The 27,776-nt window shown below is 47.5% G+C and overlaps 1 protein-coding gene across 1 annotated transcript; it reads left to right on the forward strand.

Moving 5' to 3' along the window:
- Positions 1 to 5,806: 5,806 nt before the first annotated feature.
- ZNF200 (zinc finger protein 200) lies at positions 5,807 to 26,639 on the forward strand (the record flags this gene model as incomplete). Its single annotated transcript, XM_080703979.1, has 6 exons — positions 5,807 to 6,053; positions 7,048 to 7,136; positions 7,385 to 7,511; positions 18,427 to 19,123; positions 24,560 to 24,624; positions 26,506 to 26,639. 6 exons carry the CDS (start codon positions 5,807 to 5,809, stop codon positions 26,637 to 26,639), a joined length of 1,359 nt encoding a protein of 452 aa, XP_080560105.1.
- Positions 26,640 to 27,776: the final 1,137 nt, after the last annotated feature.

Raw genomic sequence — 27,776 nt, forward strand, 5'->3', positions numbered from 1 at the left:
AAATCAAAGCAGAGATAAGTTACGCAAACACTGGTAAATCCAGGGCGATGTGCGCAGTACTGATAGCATGGGGCAGGCTGCAGAGAAGGAACGACTTGGCTGCGGAGTAATAATTCCTCGAATGAGTGAGCGCTTTGGTGCTCTCCATTCCCTTCCCATGGCAAGGATGTGCCCCTCCCTCATCCAGTCTGCTCCTGGCTCGAGGACTGGAGACCTAGAGGAAATACGGGCTGACTGGATTATTACAGAGCTATTTGCGTGCCTGGATTAATGAACAGTGATTCTTAATAGTACTTACTGGACCTCGTGAATAAAGCCATTAGGAAAGCTGATCATAATCGCATGTGTCACTCAGTTGGACGCAGTGGAATCCCATTTCCCTACTGAGTAGCCTGAAAGGGCTGGGGCTGCGAGCATGGAAACGCTTCACACATATTCCAAGGGCCAGAGTATGCTGTTTGGGTTTGTAAGAGAGCTGGTGGGTTTGTGGACTATTAGATATTCTAGTTCACACACTTTCTATATCAACCCCTTTTTACAGACACACGTGAGAAGAAAAATGGTAGCACACATTTGTAGTCCCAGAAACGTGAGAAGCTGAGCCAGGAGCAGCACGTGAGCCCAGGAGCTCAAGGCCAGCCTGGATGACGTAGCAAGGCCGTGTTAGAGCATGTGCGTGTGTGTGTGCGTGTATTACTGCGGATCTAACCGGGACATTCTACCTCTGTGCTACATCCCCAGCCCTATTTCATTTTTTACTTTTTTTTTTTTTTTTGGTGGTACTGGGGTTCCTGAAAGCCCTTCTACCTCCGGGATACACTTCCACGGGCTACACTCCCAGACCTATTTTTTAACTTTTTTATGTGGAAACAGGGTCTCTTAAGCCAGCGAGGCTGGCTCCGAACCAGCGCGATCCTCCTGTCTCCGCCTCCCAAGCACGGGGATTACAAGCGTGCGCCACCACGCCCGGCCTATTCTTTATTTTGAAACAGGGTTTCACTCTGAGTTGCAAAGGGCCTCACTAAGTAGCTGAGGCTGGCCGCGAACCGCAATCATCCTGTCTCAGCCTCCCAAATGCTGGGATGACAAGTGTGCGCCCCCACGCCGGGCTCCAAACGTTTTATCCCAGCTCTTCTCTTTACCAGAGTGTGGACTCGCTGGTTCTCCCAGCTAGGACCAGAGCTGCAAACTCGCCTGCGCTCCTGTAGAGCTTCAGTGCACAGGTGGACGCCGCATGCAGCCCGTCCCCGCGCAATCCCGTGCTGTGCGCTATGACTTGCATTCTGGTTCCTCCCAATTTTCCCTAGTTATAACTTCCCAAGAACAGCTTTCTGACCGGGCGTGGTGGCGCACGCTTGTAATCCCCGCGCTTGGGAGGCGGAGACAGGAGGATTGCGCAGGTTCGAAGCCAGCTGCGCTGGCGTAAGAGACCCTGTTTCAAAAATATAAAATAGGTTTGGGAGTGTAGCCCGGAGGTAGAAGGGCTTCCAGGAACCCCAGTACCACAAAAAAAAAAAAAAAGAAAGAAAAGCTTTCTGTGGATTTCCCACCACTCCCTCATATACATTTTTTTCTCCTGTTATTTTTTCAAGTTTTTCTCCAAACAGATCTATTGAACATAACAAAATTCTATATACAAAGTGACATGGACCTCCTGTTTCAAAATGTGATCCTTTCTTATCAATATCCAAATAGGCTGGCTAAAAAGTAACAGTCTAAAATAAAGTGCCCAATACACATTCAAATGAACGGCCTAACCACTAGAACTTTATAGTTTTACAAGATGATTAACATAAATAGGACTGAGTCCCTATGCCGGGCCGCTGGAGAACTGGGCAGAGACACAGAGGCCATTTTGTACACTGCCACCGTGACGCCGTCCTGTTTCTGGATCATAACGTTCCCATTAGCTGATTCTAGACACACCATGGGAATATTGGTGGGGTCAGAGGTTAGCTCAGCTACTAAGTGAGGCCCTCTTTCAAAATAAATAAAAAAGCCGGGCGTGGTGGCGCAAGTTTGTAATCCCCGCGCTTGGGAGGCTGAGACAGGAGGATCACACAGGTTCAAAGCCAGCCTCAACTACTTAGTGAGGCTCTCAGCAACTTAGTGAGACCCTGTTTCCAAATAAAATATAAAATAGGTCTGGGAGTATAGCCCAGAGGTAGAAAGCCCCTGGGTTCCACCCCCAGTACCACCAAAAATAAAAATAAATAAATAAAGAAAGAATAAAAACTAGGGCACGGGGTGTAGCTTGGAGGTCGAATGCCCCTGGGTTCCATACACACACACACACACCCAAAAAAGAATAAAAAACAGGGCAGGGAGTATAGCTCGTAGGTCGAATGCCCCTGGGTTCCATCCCTAGACCCGCAAAAAAAAAAAAAAAGAGCTGAGGGTGTAGCCCTTGATTTACCAATATTTGTGTAATGCCCCAGTGCTCAATTCCAAGTACAAAGAAAGAAAGAAAGAAAGAAAGAAAGAAAGAAAGAAAGAAAGGAGGTTGCTGAGGCTGTTTCAGCCTCCAAAGTACTTTAAAAGCTTAAAGTGATAAGCTTGACCAATAGTGAGATAGGGAAGGGGAAATGATTATAAACAGCTTCTACAGATAGAGAGCTTATGCACTGGGTTCATACAGAGGATGCTCTGCCTTAACCACAGGTACCCTATAGTTCATCGCAAGCTCCTCTGGCTTAACCACAGACATCTTGTCTGCATCTGACTGGACAAACTAACAGTCCACCTAACTACAAGGTGGCGGTGCTCTTGAGACAGGTCCAACTGGTTTCTGGTACAGAACCACCAGAAGAACCTCCTGACCAAACTTGACTGATTACTAGGACTATTCATGCACCCCTGGGCTGCAAAACGCAATGCTTATGAGCAAGGTTTCAGGGACCCCCAATTCCAGAGACCTTGATCCATACTTGACCCCAGCTTTTGTTAAATCTCCTTAAACAATATAAACCACAACCCAATTGTGCAGCTCAGCAGCTCCTCTGGGGTAAACCCACACTTGCCTTGAGAGTGTCTTCTGCATTAAAACTCTTCCTCTGCTATTGAAACATTGAAACCTTCTGCACCCAATAGCCAGGAAGGTCCTCCTCTGACCCTTGGTCTGGATAGCTGCGTGGTTGAGCTTTTCTTTCTTTCTTTCTTTCTTTCTTTCTTTCTTTCTTTCTTTCTTTCTTTCTTTCTTAACTGGGGGTGGAAGGCAGGGGCATTCTACCTGAGCTATACCCCCAGCCCTATTTTTTATTCTTTATTTTGAGACACAGTCTCACTGAGTTGCAAAGGCTCTCATTAAGTAGCTGATGCTAGCCAGGCGTGGTGGTGCACGCTTGTAATCCCCGCGCTTGGGAGGCTGAGACAGGAGGATCACACAGGTTCAAAGCCAGCCTCAGCTACTTAGTGAGGCTCTCGGCAACTTAGTGAGACCCTGTTTCCAAATAAAGTATAAAATAGGTCTGGGAGTATAGCCCGTAGGTAGAAAGCCTCTGGGTTCCACCCCCAGTACCACAAAAAAATAAAAGTAGCTGATGCTGTTGGGGAACCGCATCCTCTGTCTCGGCCTCCCAAACGCTGGGATTACAAGCATGCACCACCATGCCCGGCTGTGTGTGTGTGTGTGTGTGTGTGTGTGTGTGTGGTACTGGGGATGGAACCCAAGGGCTTTCTACCTCCGGGCTACACTCCTATACCTATTTTGAAAATATTTTATTTGTAGCCAGACGTGGTGTCGCACGCTTGTAATCCCAGCGTTTGGGAGGCCGAGAGAAGGATCATAGGGTTCAAAGCCAGCCTCAGTTACTTAGTGAGGTTCTCAGGAACTTAGTGAGACCCTGTTTCCAAATAAATTATAAAAAAATAGGCCTGGGATATAACTCGGAGGTAGAAAGCCCCTGGGTTCCACCCCCTAGTACCACACACACAAAAAAATTTTATTTGTTAACAGGGTCTCACTAAGTTACTGAGAGCCTCACTGTAGCTGAGACTGGATTCGAAACTGCGCGATCCTCCGGTCTCAACTTCCCAAGTACTGGGATTACAAGCGTGCGCCACCACCACGTCCGGCAGTTTTCATACTCTTTATTATCTATTTCAAGCCATCCTGCTGGAGGCTTGGGGTCACCTGGAAGAATGAGAAAATCCCTGCCCAGAGGTTGTCCCACACCAGATCAGTACCTCATCTGACAATGAAGACTGCAGGAAAATGCAGAGTAAAAAGATGCCGTCCAACCTCTGTGGGAGGCTGAAACCGAGAACCGAAACAGGCAAGAACAGGAAGAGGTCGGACGACGATTTCTCAGAAAGTAAAAGGGAACAGAACCAAGAGCAGGGCAAAACTGGCAAGCTGGGATGGAGAAGGGTGGCCGGGCTCTGCTCTCCGCGCGGCCCTTCGCGACTGCGAGAGCCGCCGCCCACACCCAGCCACCTCCGCAGTTCCTCCACCCGCACCGAGGTGACCGCGGAGACCGCGGCGCCGCGCGGACACCTTCCGGTCCGAGAGACAGCGCACTTCCGGTAGTCTCGGCCCGCCCCGCCCACCACCGGTGGCCTCCCATTGGCTCCCTTGAGTCGAACTACATTACCCAGCAGGCCCTGCGGTGAACCTGGCCGCCCTTGGTGTCCCCCGTCTTGGGGAAATGGAGCCAGCCTCCTGCTTTCCGTCTCCCAGGCGGGGCTGCGGGGAGAGCGGCTTCCGCTGGCCTGGCCTCCATCGGGCTCGGAGGGCCCCGCCGCCCGCCCTCAGCCCTCGCCCCCGCGGGCGCACACTGCTCGCTCCGAGCGGGGAGACCAGGCTTCCGAACCGGAAGCGAGTCGCCGGGCGTGACGTCATGACGCGAGGCGCCCGGCTTCCCAGAAGGCACCGCGTCCCCGCCGTCCTCTCAATTGAAGCGGCGAGTTCCAATAGTTGCCGGCTGCTGTGAGGACACTCGGAGGGCGAGGTGTCTCGTTCCCGTCTGTTTCCGAGCCCGGGTCTCTGCGCCATCCTCAGAGACCATCCCGGGACGGAGGGGCTTCGAGAGGTGAGCGGCTCCGAGGGGCCGGGAGCCCTGCTGAAGCACCTTGTGGGGAGCTGAGCGATCCTTCGCGAGGGTCCGGGTCGGGAGCGGGGCGCGCGCCTCTGCAGTGCCGCGGGCCGGCTTTGCCATCAGGTGTCCCTTGGCCGGTGGGAGAAGCCCCAGCGTGAGCCTGGCCCCGGCGGCCCTAGCGGGTGTCCCCCCCGCCCCAGCCGGGCGTTGACCTCGGGGAGGCGGCAGGCCTTGAGCGGGGACCCTGGATGCCGCCCTTCGTGTGGTCCCCTGGAAAGTATCAGCCACCCTCCGAAGGGCCCCTGAGGGAGCTGCAGCCCGAGGGGCTTCTAAGCAGGCACCCTCCGAATTGAACCCCAGATTGCAGTCTTCTAGTCCATTGCTCTTTGTACAGGCACGAGTTAAGTGGAAATCCCAGAGGATTTCGCACTTCCTATTTACCGGCCTTTGCCCGCCGCCTTTGTTTTCTTCCTGTTTGGCCTGGTTTTCATTTTGAAGGTCTTCTTTTCGGGCCTTCCTACGAGTATCCTGGCTAGAGAACTTCCGTTTCAGATACGATTTCCCTCCCCCAGTTGTCTTTTCTCTATGGTTTGAATCTCATGTGTTCCCATCACCCAGCTCCTATATATTGGAGTGTAGTCATGCCCTCCTTGTCTTGTGGGTAATTCATGCTTTCTTGTCTGCAGCTTGACTATCTGGCAGATTTCCTTCAATAAGAGGTGACTCTAGAATCCCCCAGAAACGAGTGTGGTCTTTTGTCGCGAAGCATAATGACTGCAAAAGTGGTTCCTATATCCCCAAAACCAAAGCAGTCCTTTATACTGAGAGTTCCTCCAGACTCCAAGCTGGGCCAAGACCTCCTTCGAGATGCCGCTAGTGGGCCCAAGACCATCCACCAGCTGGTTCTGGAGCACTTCCTTACCTTCTTGCCCAAGCCAGCCCTGGTCCAGCCCAGTCAGAAAGTGAAGGACACCCTGGTTATTATGAAGGATGTGAGTTCAAGCCTTCCGAACAGAGGTGAGAAGCGAGGTGAGAAGCGTATGTTTATTTCACTTAGCAGAGAAGGGGGTGGCACTGGGGGCTGAGCTAAGGTTCCATGTTAGTCTTGAATTCAATTTAGGATGGTGGGTATTAGAAGTCAGTTTTAATATGTTGAGGTATTGCTTTCTTTTCAAGCTGGAGCGAGGTGTGTGTAAAGCCACAGAATATGCAGTGTGTGTATCTTTTTGTGTTGTCAGTTTTATCCAAACATTGTGTGTGTGTGTGTGTGTGTTACTGGGCATGAAACCTATGGTCATTCTATCTCCAAACTATACCCCCAGCTCTTATTTTATTCTGTTTATTTTGAAACAAAATCTCTCTAGGTTGATGAGAGTCCCACTACTTGCTGAGGCTGGCCTTGAATCTGTGATCCTCCTGTCTTAGCCTCCCAAATACTGGGATTACAAGCTTGCACGCGACTGGAAATATCTTTTTAAGAATAAAGAGAGCCGGGCGTGGTGGCGCATGCTTGTAATCCCTGCGCTTGGGAGGCTGAAACAGGAGGATCGCACAGGTTCGAAGCCAGCCTCAGCTACTTAGTAAGGTTCTCAGCAACTTAGTGAGACCCTGTTTCAAAAGAAAATATAAAATAGGTCTGGGAGTATAGGCCGAAGGTAGAAAGCCTCTGAGTTATACCCCCAGTACCACCAAAAAAAAAAGAATAAAGAGATCAGATGAATTTTCAAGTTGAATTCTGTTTATGCCTTTAGTTTGTTGCCTTCCCCCAAGCTCCTCTATAGTGACTCTTAGAAATTTTGAAAGGTGCTTAGAGGAATTCTCTGCATAATGAGACTCCATATAGGTTCAGTGCTCTGGAGTTTATGGCTTGAGCTCGGTTGGGGCTACATGAAACAGAAGAAGCTGTGGATGGCCTGCTAAAGGAACAAGGACAGCTTGGCCTGACGTTGCAGGCCAAGTGTCTGTGTTAGTCACTGAGTTCTTCACTAACTATGGCTTCCTTTTTCTCCAGGGCATCCTCGTCCCTTAGTGAAACTTCTGCCCAAAGGAGTACAGCAGAAACAGGAGACAGTGGCTGTGTGTTTTAAAGCTGCCTCTGAGGTGGGTTTGGTTTTTCTACTCACTCAGTGCATCCGCCTCTGCTCTTGCAGACTCTTGGGAGTCAGACTCTTGGGACGTTTCTCTTCTGCTTTCTGTGGGCTCCTCTCAGTCTGGCTGTCCTGTCTGTGCTGCTCAGGGTTTATAGATCCCCTTCATCACCTTCCCCTGATCTTTGTGTCAGAGTCTTTCTTACCAGCAGGGCTGTGGAGGAAGCTCAGTTACTAAGAAGGGGCCTCTTGTTCTTTCAGGAGCTGGTGGTCTTTGAGGATTTGAATGTGTTTCACTCCCAAGAAGAATGTGTGAGCATGGATCCTGCTCAACAACCACCCTCAGAGAAGGAAGATAATAGTGATGTTGGGGAGATGATGTTACTAGGTAATAATTCAAGCCCTTTGTGTGTCCAGGTTGTATGTTATAGCAAAAGAAATGTGTCCATTTCTGAAATTTTTGAGGCATTAGTCCTGCCTGCTCAAGCACAGGTGCGTGCATTTTAGTTTTCTCACACGTGGCAAAGAATCCCCAGAGAGTCCTAGCCAGCGGTGGGTGGCCGCTTTCCCCATGCTGGAAGCAGTGAGGGAAGAGGAGCTGCATTTGGTAAGCAAGACCTGAAAACAAACGGAGGATGTGGACAGACTTTCATTTCTTTCACTTATTTATTTATTCATTTTATTTTTACTGGGGAATGAATCTAGAGATTCTACCTTAACTATACCCCCAAGACCTTTTTATCTTTTGTTTTGAAATAGGGTCCCGCTAAGTTGTTGAGGACCTTGCTGAGTTGCTGAGGCTAGCCTTGAGCCTTCAGTCTTCCTGTCTTACCTCCCAAGTCCCGGGGTTATAATCATAGACCACCACCACACTAGACTAGCAGAACTCTTTCTTTCTTCCTTCCTTCCTTCCTTCCTTCCTTCCTTTCTTTCTTTCTTTCTTTCTTTTTTTTTTTTTTTGGCAGTACTGGGGATGGAACCCAGGGGCATTCTACCTCCAAGCTACCCCTGGCCCTATTTTTTATATTATTTATTTATCTATTTTTATTTTTTAATTTTTTTTGCGGGTCTGGGGATGGAACAGCATGATCCTCCTGTCTCCGCCTCCCAAGCGCAGGGATTACAAGCGTGCGCCACCACGCCTGGCATCCTATTTTGTATTCTTTATTTTGAAACGGATTCACTAAGTTGTGGAGGTCCTCACTAAGTAGCTGAGACTGCGAACCGCGATTCTCTAGTCTTAGTCTTCCAAATGCTGGGATTACAATCTTGCACCACCATACCTGGCTTGTTCTTTCTTTTGAAACAGGGTCTCACTGAGTTGAAAGAGCCTCACTAAGTAGCTGAGGCTGTCCACAAACCATGATCCTTCTTTCTCAGCCTCCCAAATGCTGAGATTACAAGCATGTGCCACCACTCCTTGCTTTAGACTGTTTCGTGTGTGTGTGTGTGTGTGTGTGTGTGTGTGTGTGTGTGTGTTACTAGGGATGGAACCAGGGGCATTCTACCTCCGTGCTACACCCTCAGCCCTATTTTTTATTCTTTATTTTGAAACAGGGTCTCACTGTGTTGCAAAGGGCCTCACTAAGTAGCTGAGGCTGTCTGTGAACTGCGGTCCTCCCGTCTCAGGCTCCCCAATGGTGGGATTACAAGCGTGTGTCACCATGCCCAGCACATATATATGTAAAGAAACAGTCTAGCTGGGCCTGGTGCTGCCATTTGGGAGGTTAAGACAGGAGGATTGTGGTTCATGGCCAGCCTCAGATACTTAGTAAGGCCCTTTGCAACACAGTGAGACCCTGTTTCAAAATAAAGAATAAAAAAATAGGGCTGGATGTGTAGCTCAAAGATAGAACGCCCCTGGGTTCCATCCTCAGTACTGCCAAAAAAAAAAAAAAAAAACAATAAAAATACCCTACTGAGAATTTAAGTGTTCTACCATTTTACTTGGCATTATCATTATCATTTTTTTGTGCGTAGTCCTGGGAATGGAACTCAGGAGCATTCTGCCTTCGAGCTACACCCCCAGCCCTATTTTTATTTTTATTTGGAAACAGACTCTCGCTAAATTGCACATGGCCTCACTGAGTAGCTGAGGCTGGCTAGAAACCTGTGATTTTCCTGTCTCAGCCTCCCAAGTACTGGGATTATAAGGGTGCATCACCTAGCCTGGCTTACTTAGACATGGTTCACTTACACTGAGACACATATTCTCTGTCTCGGTTTCCCCCCTCCCCCTGTGGTACTGGGGATTGAGCCCAGGGGCATTCTGCCTCTTAGCTACACTCCAGCCCTTTTTAATTTTTGTTTGTGGAACTGGGATTTGAACCCAGGGTTATTTTACATCTGAGGTACACCCCCAGCCCTATTTTTACTTAATCATTTTGCAGTATCGAGGAAAAAACCCACGGACTTTGCACATCTGAGCTATACCGCAAGTCCTATTTTTTAGTTAGTTAGTTTGGTTGGTTGGTTGGTTGGTTGGTTGGTTTATTTATTTATTTATTTATTTATTTATTTATTTATTTATGGGTCTGCAGAAGGAACCCAGGGCATTCGACCTGAGCTACACCCCTTGCTCTATTTTTTTGTGTGTGTGTATGTGTGTGTCTGGGGATGGAACCCAGGGGCATTCGACCTCCGAGCTATACCCCTGCCCTATTTTTTATTCTTTATTTTGAAACCAGGTCTCACTGAGTTGCAGAGGGCCTCACTAAGTAGCTGAGGCTGTCCGCGAACTCCGATCCTCTGGTCTCACCCTCCCGAATGCTGGGATTACAAGCGTGCACCACCACACCTGGCTTCTATTTTTATCTTTATTTTGAAACAGGGTCTCACTAAGTTACAGAGGGTCTCACTGAGTAGCTCAGGCTGTCCGCAAACCATGATCCTCCAGTCTCAGCCTCCTGAATGCTGAGATTTACAAGCGTGCACTACTGTGTGTGTGTGTGTGTGTGTGTGTGTGTGTGTGTGTGTGTGTGTGTTTTACTGGGAGTAGAATCCAGGAGCTTTTCTATCTCCAGGCTATACTCCCAGACCTATTTTATACTTTATTTGGAAACAGGGTCTCACTAAGTTGCTGAGAGCCTCACTCAGTAGCTGAGGTTGGTGTCAAAACTGTGTGATCCTCCTGTCTCAGCCTCCCAAGGTCAGGAATTACAAGCATGTGCCACCATACCTGGCCAGTATTTTATTTTATTTTATTTTATGTGGTACTAGGGGTGGAACCCAGAGGCTTTCTACCTCCAGGCTATACTCCCAGACTCATTTTACATTTTATTTGGAAACAGGGTCTCACTAAGTTCCTGAGAGCCTCACTACTTAAGTAGCTGAGGCTGGCTTCGAACCTGCGCGATCCTCCTGTCTAAGTCTCTCAAGCGCAAAGGTTACAAGCGTGCACCACCACGCCCGGCCAGTATTTTATTTTTTAAAATAGGGTCTCATTGAGTTGCGAAGGACCTAAGTAGCTGAGGCTGTCCTTGAACCACAATCCTCTGCCTCTTGAATGCTGGATTACGAGTCTGCGCCACCACGCCCGGCCCTATTTTTTATTCTTAGTTTTGAAATAGGGTCTCACTAAATTGCAGAGGCCTCACTAAGTAGCAGAGGCTGGCTGCAAACCTGCCATCCCTTGTCTCAGCCAGCCTCCCAAGTACTGGAATTACAAATGTGAGCTGCCATGCCCAGCTAATTTGTTTTGAAACATGGTCTTGTTAGGTTGATGAGAGTCTCACTAAGGAGATTTGAACCTGCTATTCTCCTGTCTCAGGCCAAGTACTGGGATTGCACATGTATACCACCATGTCAGGCTCTCTGTTCTCTTATGTTAAAGACTCTCTTTTGACTCCTCATGAGGTTCAAAGCCTTATACTTGTCCCTTTTCTTTTTTGTGGTACTGGGGGTGGAACACAGGGGCTTTCTACCTCCGGGCTATACTCCCAGCCCTATTTTATATTTTATTTGGAAACAGGGTCTCACTAAGTTGCTGAGAGCCTCACTAAGTATCTGAGGCTGGCTTTGAACCTGTGCGATCCTCCTGTCTCAGCCTCCCGAGCGCGGGGATTGCAAGCGTGCCCACCACGCCCTACTTGTCCCTTTTCAAAATGATTAAATGGTACTCAACTATTACGTACGTGCCAATGACTCCACATCTCTACATCTTTACTTTTGTGTTCCAGTTCGAAAAACTTGAGAGGACAATCTCATTTTCTTTCCTGTCATGGATTTCAACTTACCTAAAATCAAATTCAAAGCCAGACATGGTGACATGTGCTTGTAATCCCAGCACTCAGGAGGCTGAAACAGGAGGATCGTGGTTCACAGACAGCCTCAGCTACTTAGTGAGGCCCTTTGCAACTCAGTGAGACCTGGTTTCAAAATAAAGAATAAAAAATAGGGCAGGGGTGTAGCTCAGAGGTCGAATGCCCCTGGGTTCCATCCTCAGAAACACATACACACACAAAAAAAAAATCAAATCCATCTTCTTCCAAATTCTGCTCCCAGGCCCACATACTGACTCGGCCTTGTGACAGCTCTTCATATATAAACAAGCCCCACATCATATATTGCTTTAAGTGATGACATGACCCATGGTTGGGGTGATGGAAGGCAGGAATGTATCACTGTGTATCTGTAACTTGCTGAATATCAACCCAAACCTGGCTGAGGGGAAAAAACAAGAAGCGTTTATGAAATGTGGTGAATGACTCTAAGCTTGAACCATGAGTTTCATGGTGCAGGTGGAAGGAGGGAAGAGTGAAAGGTGAGGTTGCGTCTGGAGCCTCAAGGTACAAGGCCAAAGCACTTCTGGAGTTGGCAACCAAACCATCAACCATTCACCCAAAATAAATGCCAACTTTGCCAACTCTGATAAACCCAGTGTAATACATATCTCTTAATGCTTTCCTCTAAATAAAGAAAATCTTTCAAGCCAGGCATGGTGGCACATGCCTATAATCTCCATACTTGGGAGGCTAAGACAGGAGGATTGAAGATTTGTGGCCAGCTTCAGCAATTTAGTGTGGCTCTCTGCAACTTAGTGAGACCTTGTTTCAAAGTAAAAAATAGAGCCAGGCATGGTGGTATATGTCTGTACTCCCAGTGCTTGGGAGGCTGAGACAGGAGGATCACAGGTGCTAGGAAATCCTCTGCAACATAGTGAGAACGTCAACAGCCTAGTGAGTGCACCTTTGCTTCAAGACAAAATAATTAAACGGGCCGGGCGTGGTGGCGCACGCTTGTAATCCCCACACTTGGGAGGCTGAGACAGGAGGATCACACAGGTTCAAAGCCAGCCTCAGCTACTTAGGCTCTCAGCAACTTAGACCCTGTTTCCAAATAAAATAGAAAGTAGGTCTGGGAGTATAGCCCGGAGGTAGAAAGCCTCTGGGTTCCACCCCAGTACCACCAAAAAAACAATAAACAAAATAATTAAAAGGGCTGGGAGTGTAGCGTGAAGGTAGAATGTCCCCAGGCATAATCTATAGGATGGATAGACAGATAGAATAATAGGGCTGAGGATGTAGCTCAAAGGCAATCCCCAGTACCACCAAAATAAAAAGTATTTCAGGGCTACTCAGAGCAGCTGTTTCAGAGTATTTCTGTCCTGTCTGAAGTTAAGTCAGCCCACTATGCACCACCAACTCTGACTACACCATGTAACAGCTAATAGTTCTAGTCAGAATGGATTTGTGCCGTCAAACCTACGCTCCACTTAACTACCGCCTCAGAAGCAGACAGCCTTGCAGGCAAAGTTACACGTATGAAGCCCTCCGGAGGGGCCTCTGTTCCAGTTCTAGGGTAGCAGCACATTTCTGGAGAAAAGCTGAAGCATGCCGAAGCAGATCACAGTGAGGCTGTGCCATATCAGCTTATGTGTAGCACTGGGGAATCAAGGACAAATAGAGAAAGCCCATGCACAACCAGGTAGCCTGGGGCTCCACGGCAGGACGCAGCACGGCTCTGGCTAGTTCTGCAAACTGACACTCAGTCCCCTCCTCCCTTCCCATGGTTGTGTGACCAGTGGCAGACAGTTTATTTGCGGGGGGTTAAACACAGGGCATTCTACCTCTGAGCTACATTCCCAGCCCTATTCTTTTTTCTTGAAACAAGGTCTCACTAAGTTGCTCAAGCCCTAGCTAAATAGCCGAGGCTGGCCTCAAACCTGGAATCCACTTGTCTCGGCCTCTCAAGTACTGGGAATGCAGGCGTACACCACCATGCCCAGCTCTTTGGCAAATTTTTAACCTCTTCCTGCCTCAGTTTTATCACATCCGTAAAGCCATAACAGTTCCTATACTCCACAATAGTATTATGAGAAATATATGAGTTAATAAGCTGTGGCAAAGCCGGGCGTGGTGGCGCACGCTTGTAATCCCAGTACTTGAGAGGCTGAAACAAGAGGATCTGGGTTCATGGCCAGCCTCAGCTACTGAGTGAGGCTCTCAGCAAATTAGTGAGACCCTATTTCCATATAAAGTATAAAATAGGTCTGGGGGTATAGCCCAGAGGTAGAAAAGCCCCTGGGTTCCACCCCCAGTACCACACACAAAAAAAAGGATAGACAAATTGGAATTGCATAATTTTTCTAAAAACACTCTGAATCTGCTATCCTTATCAGTCTGTGGGTATCAGAATCTATGGTTTGCTCAAAAGAAAATTCATGGCTATAAAAAAAGTGTATTAGGTAGGAAAAAAGAATAATTAAGCCTTCGATTCAAAGTTAGAAAAATAGGATGAATCAAAACAAAAATTCTTTGCCGGGCGTGGTGGCTCACTCTTGTAATCACAGCATTCAGGACGCTGAGACAGGAGGATTGCAGTTCGCGAACAGCCTCAGCAGGCTATGAGTCTCAGCAAGTCAGTGAAACCCTGTTTTAAAATAAAATATAAAATAGGTCTTGGGGGTAGGCAGGTGTGGTGGCACATGCTTGTAATCCTAGAGCTTGTGAGGCTGAGACAGGAGGATCACACAGGTTCAAAGCCAGCCTCAGCCACTTAGTGAGGCTCTCAGCAACTTAGTGAGACCCTGTTTCCAAATGAAGTATAAAATAAAAATAGGTCTGGGAGTATAGCCTGGAGGTAGAAAAGCCCCTGGGTTCTACCCCCAGTACCACACACACACACACACACACACACAAAAGGTCTGGGAATATAGCCCAGAGATGGAAAGCCTGGGTTCCATCTTCAGTACCACAAAAAATAAAGAAAATATTATAAAATTAGAAATTAATAGGTTATAGTTGGAAGAGTGGCTCACCTGTAAACTTGGGAGCCTGAGATAAGAGGATTGCAATTTTGAGGACAGTCTCAACAAATAGACTCTCATCGAACTAATATGACCCTCTTTCTAAATAAAAATTTAAAAAGAGAACTGGTAGTGTCGCTCAGAAGTAGGATGCCTCTAGGTACAATCAAAACAAAGGGGTAGCCAGGCATGGTGGTGTATGCTTGTAATTCCAGTACTTGGGGAGGCTAAAACAGGAGGATTGTAAATTGACATCCAGCCTCAGCTACTTAGGCCCTATTTCAAAATAAAGAATAAGTAAAGGGCTCAGGAGTAGAATCCCCTTAGGTTCAATCCCCAGTACCAAAAAAAGAAATAAGATTTACTCTCCACTCAAGAAAAAGTAACAACCTCAGACAGTTTAACAGGAAGCCCTGTAAAGCCGGGTGTGGTGGCACACATTGTAAACCCAGCACTTGGGAGACTGAGACAGGATGACCATGATTTCGCAGCAAGCCTCAGCTACTTAAATGAGGCCCTCTGCAGCTTGGTGAGACCTTGTTTCAAAACAAAAGAATAAAAATAGGGCTGGAGTAACTGGGCGTGGTGGAGCATGCTTGTAATCTCAGCATTTGGGAGGCTGAGACAGGAGGATCACGGTTTTCAGGCAGCCTCAGCTACTTAGTGAGGCTCTTGTAACTCTGTGAGACCCTGTTTCAAAAATAAAGAATAGAAGCCGGGCATGGTGGCTAATTCTTATAATCCCAGTATTTGGGAGGCTGAGACTGGAGGATCGCGGTTTGAGGACAGCCTCAGCTACTTGGTGAGGCCCTCTGTAACTCAGTGGGACCCGGTTTCAAATAAAAAAAAATAGGGCAGGGGGTATAGCTCGGAGGTCGAATGCCCCTGGTTCCATCCCCAGACGCACACAAAAATAAATAAATAATAAATTAGTTAATTAACTCATAAAATAAAGAATAGAGCCGGGCTTGGTGGCGCAAGGTTGTAATCTCAGCATTTGGGTAGGATCGCGGTTCATAGACTACCTCAGCTACTTAGGCCTCTCCAACTCGACTGCCTCAGCTACTTAGGCCTCTCCAACTCAGTGAGACCCAGTTTCAAAATAAAGAATAAAGCCGGGCGTGGTGGCGCACGCTTGTAATCCCCGCGCTTGGGAGGCTGAGACAGGAGGATCGCACGGGTTCGAAGCCAGCCTCAGCTACTTAGTGAGGCTTTCAGCAACTTAGTGAGACCCTGTTTCCAAATAAAAATTTAAAAAAAAAAGGTCTGGGAGTATAGCCCAGGATAGAAAGCCTCTGGATTCCACCCCCAGTACCACCAAAAAAATAAAAATTAAAAAAAAAAAGAATAAAAATAGGGCAAGGGTTGTAGCTCAGCTCAGAGGTCGAATGCTGTTGGGTTCTATCCCCAGACCTGCAAAACAAAAAAAGAAAAAAAGAATAGAGCCAGGCATGGTGGCGCACGCTTGTGATCCCCACACTTGGGAGGCTGAGACAGAAGGATCACATAGGTTTGAAGCAGCCTCAGCTACTTAGGCTCTCGGCAACTTAGTGGGATCCTGTCTCCAAATAAAATATAAAATAGGTCTGGGAGTATAGCCCGGAGGTAGAAAAGCCCCTGGGTTCCACCCCCAGCACCACAAAAAAAAATTAAAAGAATAAAAAATAAGGCTGGGGTGTCACTTGGAGGTAAAATGCCCCTAGGTTCCGTCCCCAGTACGGGGGGTGGGGGGGGAGCACTGGAGCTTTAGCTCGTAGATAGGTACTCTGTAAAACTAAAATTTACACAATTTCATAGTTTTATGAAAACTTTGAATATAAAAAATGAAAACTTCTGGCCAGGCGTGGTGGCGCACGCTTGTAATCCCTGCGCTTGGGAGGCGGAGACAGGATCGCGGAGGTTCGAAGCCAGCCTCGCTGGCTTAAGAGACCCTGTTTCCAAATAAAAGGGTTTCCAGGAACTGCAGTACCACCAAAAAAAAAAAAAAAAAAAGGAAAGAAAGAAAACTTCTGAGTTCCTCTTACAAAATTAGTATAACAAAAATATCAAAACCTGATAAAAATTGCCATGACCAAATTAGATTTTTGTCTAGGAATATAAAATTAATAGTCACTATACTGGTAAGAATAAAAGGAGCCGGATATGGTGGTGCACACTTGTAATTCCAGCATTTGGGAAGCTGAGACAGGTGATCGCAGTCCGTGGACAGCCTCAGCTATTTAGTGAGGCCTTTGCAACTCAGTGAGACCCTGTCTCAAAATAAAGAATAAAAAATTGGGCTATGGGTATAGCTAGGAGATAGAATGCTCCTTGGTTCCATTCCCAGTACTGCAAAAAAGAATAAAAGGGGCTGGGTGTGGTGGCACAGGCCTGTAGTCTTAGTGCTTGGGAGGCTGAGACAGGAGAATCCAGGTTCACAGACAGCCTCAGCTACTTCATAAGGCCTTCTGCAACTTACACCATTTAAAAAATAAAAAAAAGCCAGGTGTGGTTGCACATGCTTGTAATCCCAGCATTTGAGAGACTAAGACAGGAGGATCACGGTTTGAGAAAACTTCAGCTATTTAGTGAGGCTCTTTGCAATTCAGTAAGACCCTGTTTCAAATTGAAGAATAAAAAATAGGGCTGGAGTATAGCTCAAAGGTAGAATGCCCCTGGGTTCCAACCCTAGTGCTGAAAAAAAAAAAAGGCTGGGGGTGTGGCTTGAAGGTAGAATGCCTCTCGGTTCCATCCCCCATACCAGATAAGTAAATAAATAAACAAATAAATAAATAAATAGGGCTGGGGGTGTATCTTGAAGGTAGAATGCCTCTCGGTTCCATCCCCAGTACCAAAAAAAAAAAAAAAAAAGGAATAGAAGAGATAGAAATTGTATGTGCTGGCACACATAAGTAATCCCAGTACTTGGGAGGCTGAGACAGGAGGATCACAGGTTCCAAGCCAGCCTCAGCAATTTAGTGAGACCCTGTTTCAAAATAAAAAATAAAATAGGGAGTCTGAGACATGAGGATCATGGTTCGCGGACAGCCTCAGCTACTTAATGAGGCCCTCCGTAACTTAGTGAGACCCTGTTTCAAAATAATACAAAATAAAGAAATAAAAAGAAATAAATAAAATAGGTCTGAGAATGTAGCCCAGAGGTAGAAGTCCGCTGGGTTCCATACCCAGTTATACACACACACACACACACACACACACACACGAAGGCAGGCGTGGTGGTGCATACTTTGTAATCCTAGTACTTGAGAGGCTGAGATGGGAGGATCACAGGAAACAGTGGTGGTGCACACTTGTAATCCCAGCACTTGGGAGGGTGAGACAGGAAGATTACACAGGTTCGAAGCCAGCCTCAGCTATTTAGTGAGACTCTCAGCAACTTAGTAAGACCCTGATTCCAAATAAAATATAAAATATAGCCGGGCGTGGTGGCGCACGCTTGTAATCTCAGCATTCGGGAGGCTGAGACCAGAGGATTGCAGTTCGTGGACAGCCTCAGCTACTTAGTGAGACCTCTGCAACTCAGTGAGACCTGGTTTCAAAATAAAGAATAAAAAATAAGACAGGGGGTGTAGCTCGGAGGTCGAATGCCCCTGGGTTCCATCCCCAGACCTGCAAAAAAAAAAAAAAAAAAGAAAGAAAGAAAAATAAAATAGGTCTGGGAGTGTAGCTCAGAGGTAAAAGGCCCCTGGGTTCCATGCCTCGTACCACCAAAAAAAAAAAAAAAAAAGATAGAACTGGGGACGTAGCTCAGAGGTAGAATTCCCCTGGGTTCCATCCCCAGTACTGACCAAAAAAAAAAAAAAAAAAAAGATTAGCGGTCAGCTGGGCATCATGGCACACTCCTGTAACCCCAGTACTTGGGAGGCAGAAACAAGAGAGTCACAGGTTCAAGGTCAGCCTCAGCAACTTAGCAGAACTCTGATTAAAAATGAATAATAAAATAGGGGTGGGGGTGTCGCTTGGAGGTATGATCCTCAGCACCACACACACCTGTCTTGTTTTTTCCTGTCTGGTGTGGTCATGTCCTCAGCAGCTGTAATATTCTCTCTTTCCACAGTCAGGGACAGTAGTCCCGCAGGCGATGACCTCCAGGAGGAAGGTTGCAGGGGGAAATCTCCGGATGGTTATGGAGCAGATTGCTCTGCGGTCTCTGCGCAACCTCCAGGTTGCCAAGACAAAAGACTGACTAAATCCATTCCATGTCAAAGGAAAATGAGAAATCTTTTGGTCACCATTGAAAATGACACTCCCCTAGAAGAGCTCTCAAAATACGTGGACATCAGTGTCTTCGCACTGACCCAGAGCCAGAGAACGAGGAGATGGTACACTTGTCCGCTGTGTGGAAAGCAGTTTCATGAAAGCTCTTACCTCATTTCCCACCAGAGGACTCACACTGGGGAGAAACCCTACGACTGTAGCCACTGTGGGAAAAGCTTCAATCATAAAACGAACCTCAACAAACACGAGCGAATCCACACAGGGGAGAAGCCTTATTCTTGCTCTCAGTGTGGGAAAAATTTCCGTCAGAATTCTCATCGGAGTCGCCATGAAGGAATCCATGTACGGGAGAAGACATTCAAGTGCCCAGAGTGTGGGAAAACCTTCCCCAGGAATGAGGAATTTGTGCTGCATCTTCAGAGCCATGAGGCCGAGCGGCCTTACAGTTGCAGAAAATGTGGGCGAAGGTTTGGTCGGCTCTCAAACTGTACTCGGCATGAGAAGACCCACTCGGCGCGTCCGCCCCAGAAGCAAAAGTGAGTCAGGACGGCCCGGCTCAGCCTCAGCAGTCTCCTAAGCTGCCGTGGACACAGGGACACCTGAGAGCCAAGCCGGGGTAGATTCCAGCTTAGCTGAAACCTCAACTGAAAATGTACAAGGAGAGACACATTATCAAGGGCTCTGCCAGGGCTCCTGGACTAAAGCGCGCTTTTATGAATTGGTACAACAATGTGTAGGTCACAGTGCTCTTTCCCAAGAAAGACAAGATGATGAGTCTGGGGCCACTGACCTGCCGGGTCAGCAGGGCACTGCTTATCTATTGAGATGGGTCTGTTCCCTCACGTGGGAACTCACACTTGAGAGAAGGGAAAGGCCAGGGTCTGTATCTGGAACTGTGTCCCCGAAAAGAACCAAAGTCCTGATCGATTAAACCAACAGTTTCTGATGGCGATTCATGTAACCCTCCCAGAGCACCCTCATATGGCTTGAGTGTTGAATTGTTTGCTCTGGAGGAAAAGTACAGTATTTGATTGTCAAAAATGTACTCTCACTTGTACCTAATCTAAAATAATTAATTTTAGCCAGGCGTGGTGGCGCACGCTTGTAATCCCCGCGCTTGGGAGGCTGAGACAGGAGGGTTGCATAGGTTCAAAGCCAGCCTCAGCTACTTAGTGAGGCTCAGCAACCTGATGAGACCCTTGTTTCCAAATAAAGTATAAAATAGGTCTGGGAGTATAGCCCAGAGGTAGAAAGCCCCTGGGTTCCACCCCCAGTACCACCAAAATAAATAAATAAACAAAATAATTAATTTTTAACGACATTTGCAGTCAGCCCGATTTTATTTTTTATTTTGAAATGGGATTTCACTAAATTGTGTGAGGGCCTCACTAAGTGGCGGAGGCTGGCTGCAAAGCTGGGGTCAGCTTCTTTAATGCTGGGATTACAAGCATGCGCCAGCACACCTGATTCGTGGTATAATTTAAAGGTATCTGTTCTTTCTGTATTCTCGCCAGCTGTTAATGTCTCACACAGCTGTCTCGTGCCTTCATTGCCAAGAGACCTTTGGATCGCTCAGGTCTGGCTATCTAGGAAGGTGCTTCAGGATTTTTTTTTTCAGTATCATTGGCATTCCGCCTCTGAACGACACCCCCAGCCCTTATTCTTTATTCTTTATTTTGAAACAGTGTGGAGGGCCTCACTAAGTAGCTGAGGCTGGCCATGAACCTGCCATCCTCCTAAGCTTCCCAAGTACAAGTGTGGGCCACCACACCCGGCTTCAGGATCTTGTCCCTGTGACGACCCAAGATCTCTCCTGCTAGGAATGAAACCCAGGAACCTGAAGAAAAATGGTAGACCCTGGAGGCAGGAAAAAGTTGGATGCCTGTATCCGTGGCTTGTCAAACATACATGCTTAATTCTCGCTACACAGCCATCAGACCATCAGATCTTTGGCAGTGGAGTGGTCACTACCTCACAAGGCACAGTAGTTAGATGACGCCTCTAGTGGTTAGCACGTTGTCCCCAAAGAGGATTCTTCACATGTCTTCATTGCAGAGGATGTCTGAGGTCTTGGCCTACTGATGCCCAGACCCTTTGGTTCTCTCTGTCTAGAGGCAAAGCCAGTGATGCTCTTACGGAACCAACTCTATGGTGCAATTAAGGGATTTTTTTGGTCAGTTTGCATGATTTAAATTTCCCAGGGGGCCGGGCGTGGTGGCGCACGCTTGTAATCCCCGCGCTTGGGAGGCGGAGACGGGAGGATCGCGCAGGTTCAAAGCCAGCCCGAAGGTAGAAGGGCTTCAGGAACCCCAGTACCACCAAAAAATAACAATAATAATAATAAATAAAAATAAATTTCCCAGGGGCTCTTTTTTTGTTTTTGGTTTTTTGTTTTTCTCTGTAATACTGGGGATTGAACCTAGGGGAATTCTACTTGTAGCTACACCCCCAGCCTGAATACAAAGTATTCTGAAGAAAGTAAATTTTATGATTCAGTTCAGCTTTGAATCTTAATCCACAACAATTAAAACTACCAACTATCCTTTAATGACCTTATGATACAAGCCATCAGCGTCTTTTGAAACCAGGGACAAAACTGGCTGCCCACAGTGTTCTTTGGGAGCCTGGCTTGCGCTGGACGGACGGCATTTGTTTCCAGGGCAGCAGCTCCATTGTTTTCTGCGAGGATTCCACACATAAATCCAGAAATGGCAGAGTGGCTCCGAGCAATGGCCAGGGCAAAAGGGCTTTCCAGGAGAGAAGACCCTGCTTGGCAGGGCCAGGCCCCAGCACATGTTTTCTCCAGTGTGGGTGGGGGTGCTGCTCCGGCTCTCAGGGCAGCACAGGGTCCCCTGTCCCCAGGCAGTGACAGGAAAAGGGAGCCGCCCCCTTTGCCAGAGCCCCTGGAAAGCTGTGGGACTAGTAAATCTAGTAAGGAGCCTGTCACCGGTTACGTGAAAAAAGTGACCACAAAACATAAGCAGTATTGCAGTGTAGTAACAAGATTGGCAAGCGTTGAAAATCTGAAAGGACAGCCACGCAAGGTGGCGCACGCTTGTAATCTCGGTACTTGGGAGTCTGAGACAGGAGGATCACAGGTTTGAAGCCATCCTCAGCTACTTAGTAAGGTTCTCTACAACTTAGACCCTGTTTCAAAATAAAAAGAAAAAAAATAAGACTGGGGGTGTAGCTTGGAGGTAGAATGCCCCTGGGTTCAATACTCTGTTGCAAAAAACAAGATTTTCAAGGAACAAGAAGGGTGAGGTGAGGCACACCTGAAATTCTAATACCTTGTTATGAGACTTAGCCAGACCCTGTTCCAAAGTAAAAGTAGCCAAGTGTGTTAGGGCATGCCTGTATTCCTGGTACTTGGGGGCAGGAGGTCCACAAGATTTTTTGTTTTTTTATTTTTGGTTTTTTTTTTTTTTTTTGCAGTACTGGGGATAGGACCCAGGGGCATCGACTTCCAAGCTACACCCCCAGCCCTATGTTTTATTCTTTATTTGGAAACAGGATCTCACTGAGTTTCAAGGGGCCTCACTAAGTAGTAGCTGAGGCTGTCTGCAAACCGCGATCCTCCTGTCTCAGCCTCCAGAATGCTGGGATTACAAGTGTGCACCACCACGCCCGGCAGGATCACAAATTTGAAGACAGTCTAGACAACTTACACCCTATTTGAAAATGAAAAATAAAGTAGAGCTGGGGGTGTGGCTCAGAGATAGAATGCCCCTGGGTTCAATCTTCAGTACTGAAAAAAAAAGTAGAGCTGGGGGTATAGCTGAGAGATAGAATGGTCCTGAGTTCAATCATTATTCCTTTATCTGCCATTTATTTTTCTGTCAACAAGGATAAACGTCATTTATAGGAACTGGGCATAGTGGCACACTCTTGTAATCCCTGTGCTTTGGGCGGCTGAGACAAGGAGGATTGCAGGTTTGAAGACAGCCTCAGCAAGTACTGAGACTAATCAACCTAGCAAGACCCTGTTTCCAAATAATAAATTTGGACTGGGGTGTAGCTCAAAGGTAGAATGCCTCTGGGTTCAGTCCCTGCTAACACACACTGTCTTTAAAAATCATAACAGTCGGGTATGATGGCTCACACTTGTACGACCAGTACTTGGGAGGCTGAGACGGGAATTGCAGGCTCGTGGCTAGCCTCAGCAACTTAGGTTTTCCACAACTTAGTGATAGCTGTCTTAAAAATAAGAGATCCCCAACATAAAAATTAAAATGGCTGGGAGTGTAGCTCAGAGATGGAACGCCCCTGGGTTCAATCCCTAGTACCACATATACAAAAAGTAAATGAGCCAGGCGTGGTGGCGCATGCTTGTAATCCCAGCATTCAGGAGACTGAAACCTGAGGATCGCAGTTCGCAGACAGCCTCAGCTACTCAGGCCCTTGGCAATTTAGTGAGACCCTGTTTCAAAATAAAGAATAAAAATAGGCTTGGAGGTCAAGTGCCCCTGGGTTCCATCCCCAGACCCACAAAAAAAAGTGAATGAAAGTGTAACAACAATGCTGAGTCCGAGGAGGAGGAGAGAGAAAAGCCGAGAAAGGAATCAAACAGAATTCTGGAATTGGGGTGTATTCATTTAGAGTCACCCCCCCATGCCATAAATGGCATGGGGCTGTATTTTTTTTTTTTTTTTTTTGGTGGTACTGGGGTTCCTGGAAGCCCTTCTACCTCCGGGCTACACTCCCAGACCTATTTTTACATTTTTATTTGGAAACGGTCTCCTAAGCCAGCACGCGTGGCTGGCTTCGAACCTGTGCGATCCTCCTGTCTCTGCCTCCCAAGCGCAGGGATTACAAGTGTGCGCCACCACACCCGGCTCTATTTTCTGTATTTCTATCTTTCTAATAAACTTCTTTAAATCTTAAAAAAAAAAAAAAAAGAAATTCTGAAATTGGAAAGTACAATAACAACGAAAAAGTTCATTGCAAGGGCTCAGTGGTTTTGAACTGTGTTAGCTTTCAATTGCTGTGACAAAATGCCTGAGAAAATGAACTTAAAAGAGGGAAATTTAGGTGGCATGGTGGTGCATACTTGAGATCCCAGTACATGGGAGTTGAGACAGAATTAGTTTCAAGGCCAACCTCAGCAACAGGAGAACTTCAGCTGCCTGCCAAGACAGGGCTGGCAAGGCAAGAGAGGGGCTGGGGTGTAGCTCGGAGGCAGAATGTCCCTGGGTTCAATTCCCAGCACCCTCCCCCCCAACACACACACACACACACACACACACACACGAGGAAATACTTATTTTGCTCAGTTTCAGAGGTTTCCGTTCATAGTACCGTAGATCCATCTCTGTGGGCTTGTGGTAAGGCAGAACATCATGGCCGTGTGTGTGTGTGTGTGTGTGTGTGTGTGTGTGTGTGTGTGTGTGAGAGAGAGAGAGAGAGAGAGCGCAGAGATGATCACCTCATGACAGCCAGCAAGCAGAGGGACAGATCAGGCACAAAAAGCCCTTCAATGGCCACCCCCAGGGCCTGCTTCCGCTAACTAGGACTCAGTTTTTACAGTTGCCACCACTTCCCCATAATGCCACCAGCTAGGGACCAAACCATCGAGACATGAGGCATGGGGGGCTGGGGAGACCTGGGTATTGAAACCAGGGGTGTTCTACTCTGAGATACATACATCCCAACCCTGTGTGTGTGTGTGTGTGTGTGTGTGTGTGTGTGTGTGATACTGAGGGTGGAACCCAGGGACTTTTCTACTTCCAGGCTATACTCCCAAACCTATTTTTTCTTATCCTTTATTTGGAGACAGGGTCTCACTAAGTTGCTAAGAGCCTCACTAAGTAGCTGAGGCTGGCATGAAACCTGTGTGATCCTCCTGTCTCAGCCTCCCAAGAGCTGGGATTAAAACATGTGCCACCACACCCAGCTACTTTTTTATATTGAAACGGTCTCATTGGGTTGCTGAAAGTCTCTGTAAATTGCTAAGGCTGCCCTTGAACTTGCAGCCATCCTGTGTGGGTCTCCCAGGCACTGGAGCTGCAGGCGCGCCCCACCAAGCCTGGAGCAGCACGTAAGCCTTTGAAGCATATTGAGATCCAAACCTTCAACCAATTGGTAGAAGAGAGAATTCGCAAGTTTGGAGCCGGGCACGGTGGCGCACGCTTGTAATCCCAGTACTTGGGAGGCTGAGACAGGGTTCTTGGCCAGCCTCAGCTACTTAGGCCCTCCACAACTTATTGAGACCCTGTTTCAAAATAAAGAATAAAAAATAGGGCAGAGTGAGACATTCAGAGGTCGAATGTCTCTGGGTTCTATCCCCTGGCCTGCAAAAAAAAAAAAAAGAATAAAAACTAGTTGTAATCCCAGCGTTTGGGAGGCTGAGACAGGATCACAGTTTGATGCCAGCCTCAGCTGCTTAGGCCCTTTGCAACTCAGTGAGACCCTGTTAAAGAATAAAATGTAGGGCTGGGGGTAGCTCAGAGGTCGAATGCCTCTGGATTCCATCCCCAGACCCACAAAAAAATAAATAAGTAAATAAAATAAAAATAAAAGTTGAGAATCTGGGATATAAATCAGGACCTAAGTAAAAATATCTGAGTGCACTGGCATAAATGGAACAGAAAGTGGGGAAAAAAGAATACAGCTGATTGACACTGGAGTGTGTCTGTCTGTCTGTCTGTGTGGATTGAGCCCAAGGGCATTCTACCTCTCAGCTCCACCCTTAGCCTGATTTTTTTTTTCTTCTCGGTACTGGGGATGGAACCCAGGGGCATTTTTCTTCCAAGCTACATCCTCAGCCCTATTTTTTGTTCTTTATTTTGAAACCGGGTCTCACTGAGTTGCAGAGGGCCTCACTAAGTAGCTGGGGCTGTCCGCGAACCGCAATCCTCCTGTCTCAGCCTCCCGAATGCTGGGGTGACAAGCGTGCGCCACCACGCCGGGCTCTCAGCCCGATTTTTTGTTCTTTATTTTGAAACAGAGCTTCCCTAATCTGCAGAGGCCTCCCAAGTCTCTGAGACTGTTGTGATGAATTGGCAACAGAAGCTCGTCCAAGCATGAAGTCCAGGCAGGCTGCTTAGTTTACTGGGAGTGCAAATGCCTGCCTACCGGAGACCTCAGCCAGGGGACTCTCACTAATCGCTGGAGAGCAGGTGGTCGACAGGAGGTCGTTGACCAAGAGCAGCTGTGCTCTTAAGTCAGGTGGCTCTAAGTCACCGTGACACAGGCTTCCTTGGCTCACCGATGGGAGACTGTGAGCATCTGACCGTCGTCTGGAGGAACTGCCCAGCGGCTACCAGGGAGTGCCCTGGCCAAGCCAGCGTTCATCCTCACAGACGGCAGAGTGGCGCTCAGGGACGCTCACTCCACAGCTGTCGGTGCAGTGCATATACATTTGTCCTTGTGTGGCTTAGTCCGATAAGGTGTGCTCTGTGGGACACAGATAGTCTTCTGGTGGAATCCCCTGGCCGAGGCAGTCATATCTAACTAAGCAGGCATCAGCCCGCATCTTGCAAAAACTCAAAGGGGAAAGATGTCAGAGAAAAGAAACACAATGCATATTATTTCTAACAATCATCATCGTACTTGTGCTGATGTACATTATTCCTAACAGACTGTCTCAAACCTGGGATCCTCCTGTCTCAGCCTCCCAAGTCCTGGGATTACAAGCGTGTGCCACCATGCCTGGTCTCCAAACCCCTTTTTTTAATTTTTTTGAAACAGGTTCTCACTAAAATTTGGAGGGCCTTACTAAGTAGGTGAGGCTGGCCATGAACCTGTGATTCTCCTGTCTCAGCCTCCCACGTACTGAGATTTCAAGCATTCGCCACTAGGCCTGGCCAGAGATTTTTTAATTAGCTCAAACAAGTGGTAGAAGTAGGGCATCTTGGAGCTCTCAGCCCTTCCCTCCGTACCGTCAGCAGTCTGAGGTCCCATCTGGTGTGTTCCTCAGCGTCTCTGTTAGAGAGTGAATCGCCCCAGTATTCTGGAGCTGGCCTGGCACTCACAGCTCTGAGCTCACCTGATGAACATCACAAATTCACAGAGCATCCGTGCCAAAAAGGCCACTCGCTCTGTGACGGGTAGAGCCAGACAGAATCAGACCGTTCTGCAGTCACATCTGAGCACGGGACCTCAGTGTTGGCTCAGCCACAAAAATGACCAACGCGTATGCTCGCCAGTAGGAGCTGGCGCGCCTGTGCAATCACAACTCCAGCCTCAGTCTGTCTAGATGATGAAATATACTAAGATACCCAATCAGAATTGTCCCAACTTGTCATGCATGTTGGCACTCGCCTGTAATCCCACCGCTTGGGAGGCTAAGACAGGAAGATCACAGGTCCCTGGCCAGCCACAGCAATTTAATGAGGATCTGTTTCAAAATAAAGAATAAGGCTGGGTGTGGTGGCGTACGCTTGTAATCCCCGCGCTTGGGAGGCTGAGACAGGAGGGTCGCACGGGTTCGAAGCCAGCCTCAGCTACTGAGTGAGGCTCTCAGCAACTTAGTGAGACCCTGTTTCCAAATAAAGTATAAAATAGGTCTGGGAGTGTAGCCTGGAGGTAGAAAGCCTCTGGGTTCCACCCCCAGTACCACCAAAAAATAAAAAAAAAAATTGGACTGGGGCATAGCTTGGAGGTAGAATGCCCCTGGTTCCATCCCCAGTAACACACAAACACACACACACACACACACACACACACACTCACACTCACACATACACACAATAAAATAGGACTGGTGATGCAGCTTCTATCTAGAGTTAGAAATAAATAATTTTTGTATTGAACCCACAGGCATTAGCTGAGGCTGTCTGGGAACCACGATCCTCTGGTCTCAGCCTCCCGAATGCTGGGATTACAAGCGTGCGCCACCATGCCCGGCCCTATTTTGTTTTTATTATTATTGTGTTTTTTTTGTGGTACTGGAAATTGAACCCAGGGGCATTCTACCTCCAAGCTGTACCCCCAGCCCTATTTCACTCTTTATTTATTTTGAAACGGTCTCACTAGGTTGTTGAGAGTCTCACTACTTGCTAACTCTGTCCTCAAACCTGTGATACTCCTGTCCCAGTCTCCCAAGTACCAGAGCTTACAGGCATGTGCCACTATGCCCAGCTCCTCTCCCTCCACCTTTTCTTTTTTGTACTAGAGATTGAACCTAGGGGCATTTTATTTTATTTGTTTATTTATTTTGTGTGTGTGGTACTGGTGGTGGAACCCAGA

The sequence above is a fragment of the Muscardinus avellanarius genome (assembly GCF_963383645.1).
Source record: "Muscardinus avellanarius genome assembly, chromosome: 10".
NCBI classification, from domain to species: Eukaryota; Metazoa; Chordata; class Mammalia; order Rodentia; family Gliridae; genus Muscardinus; species Muscardinus avellanarius.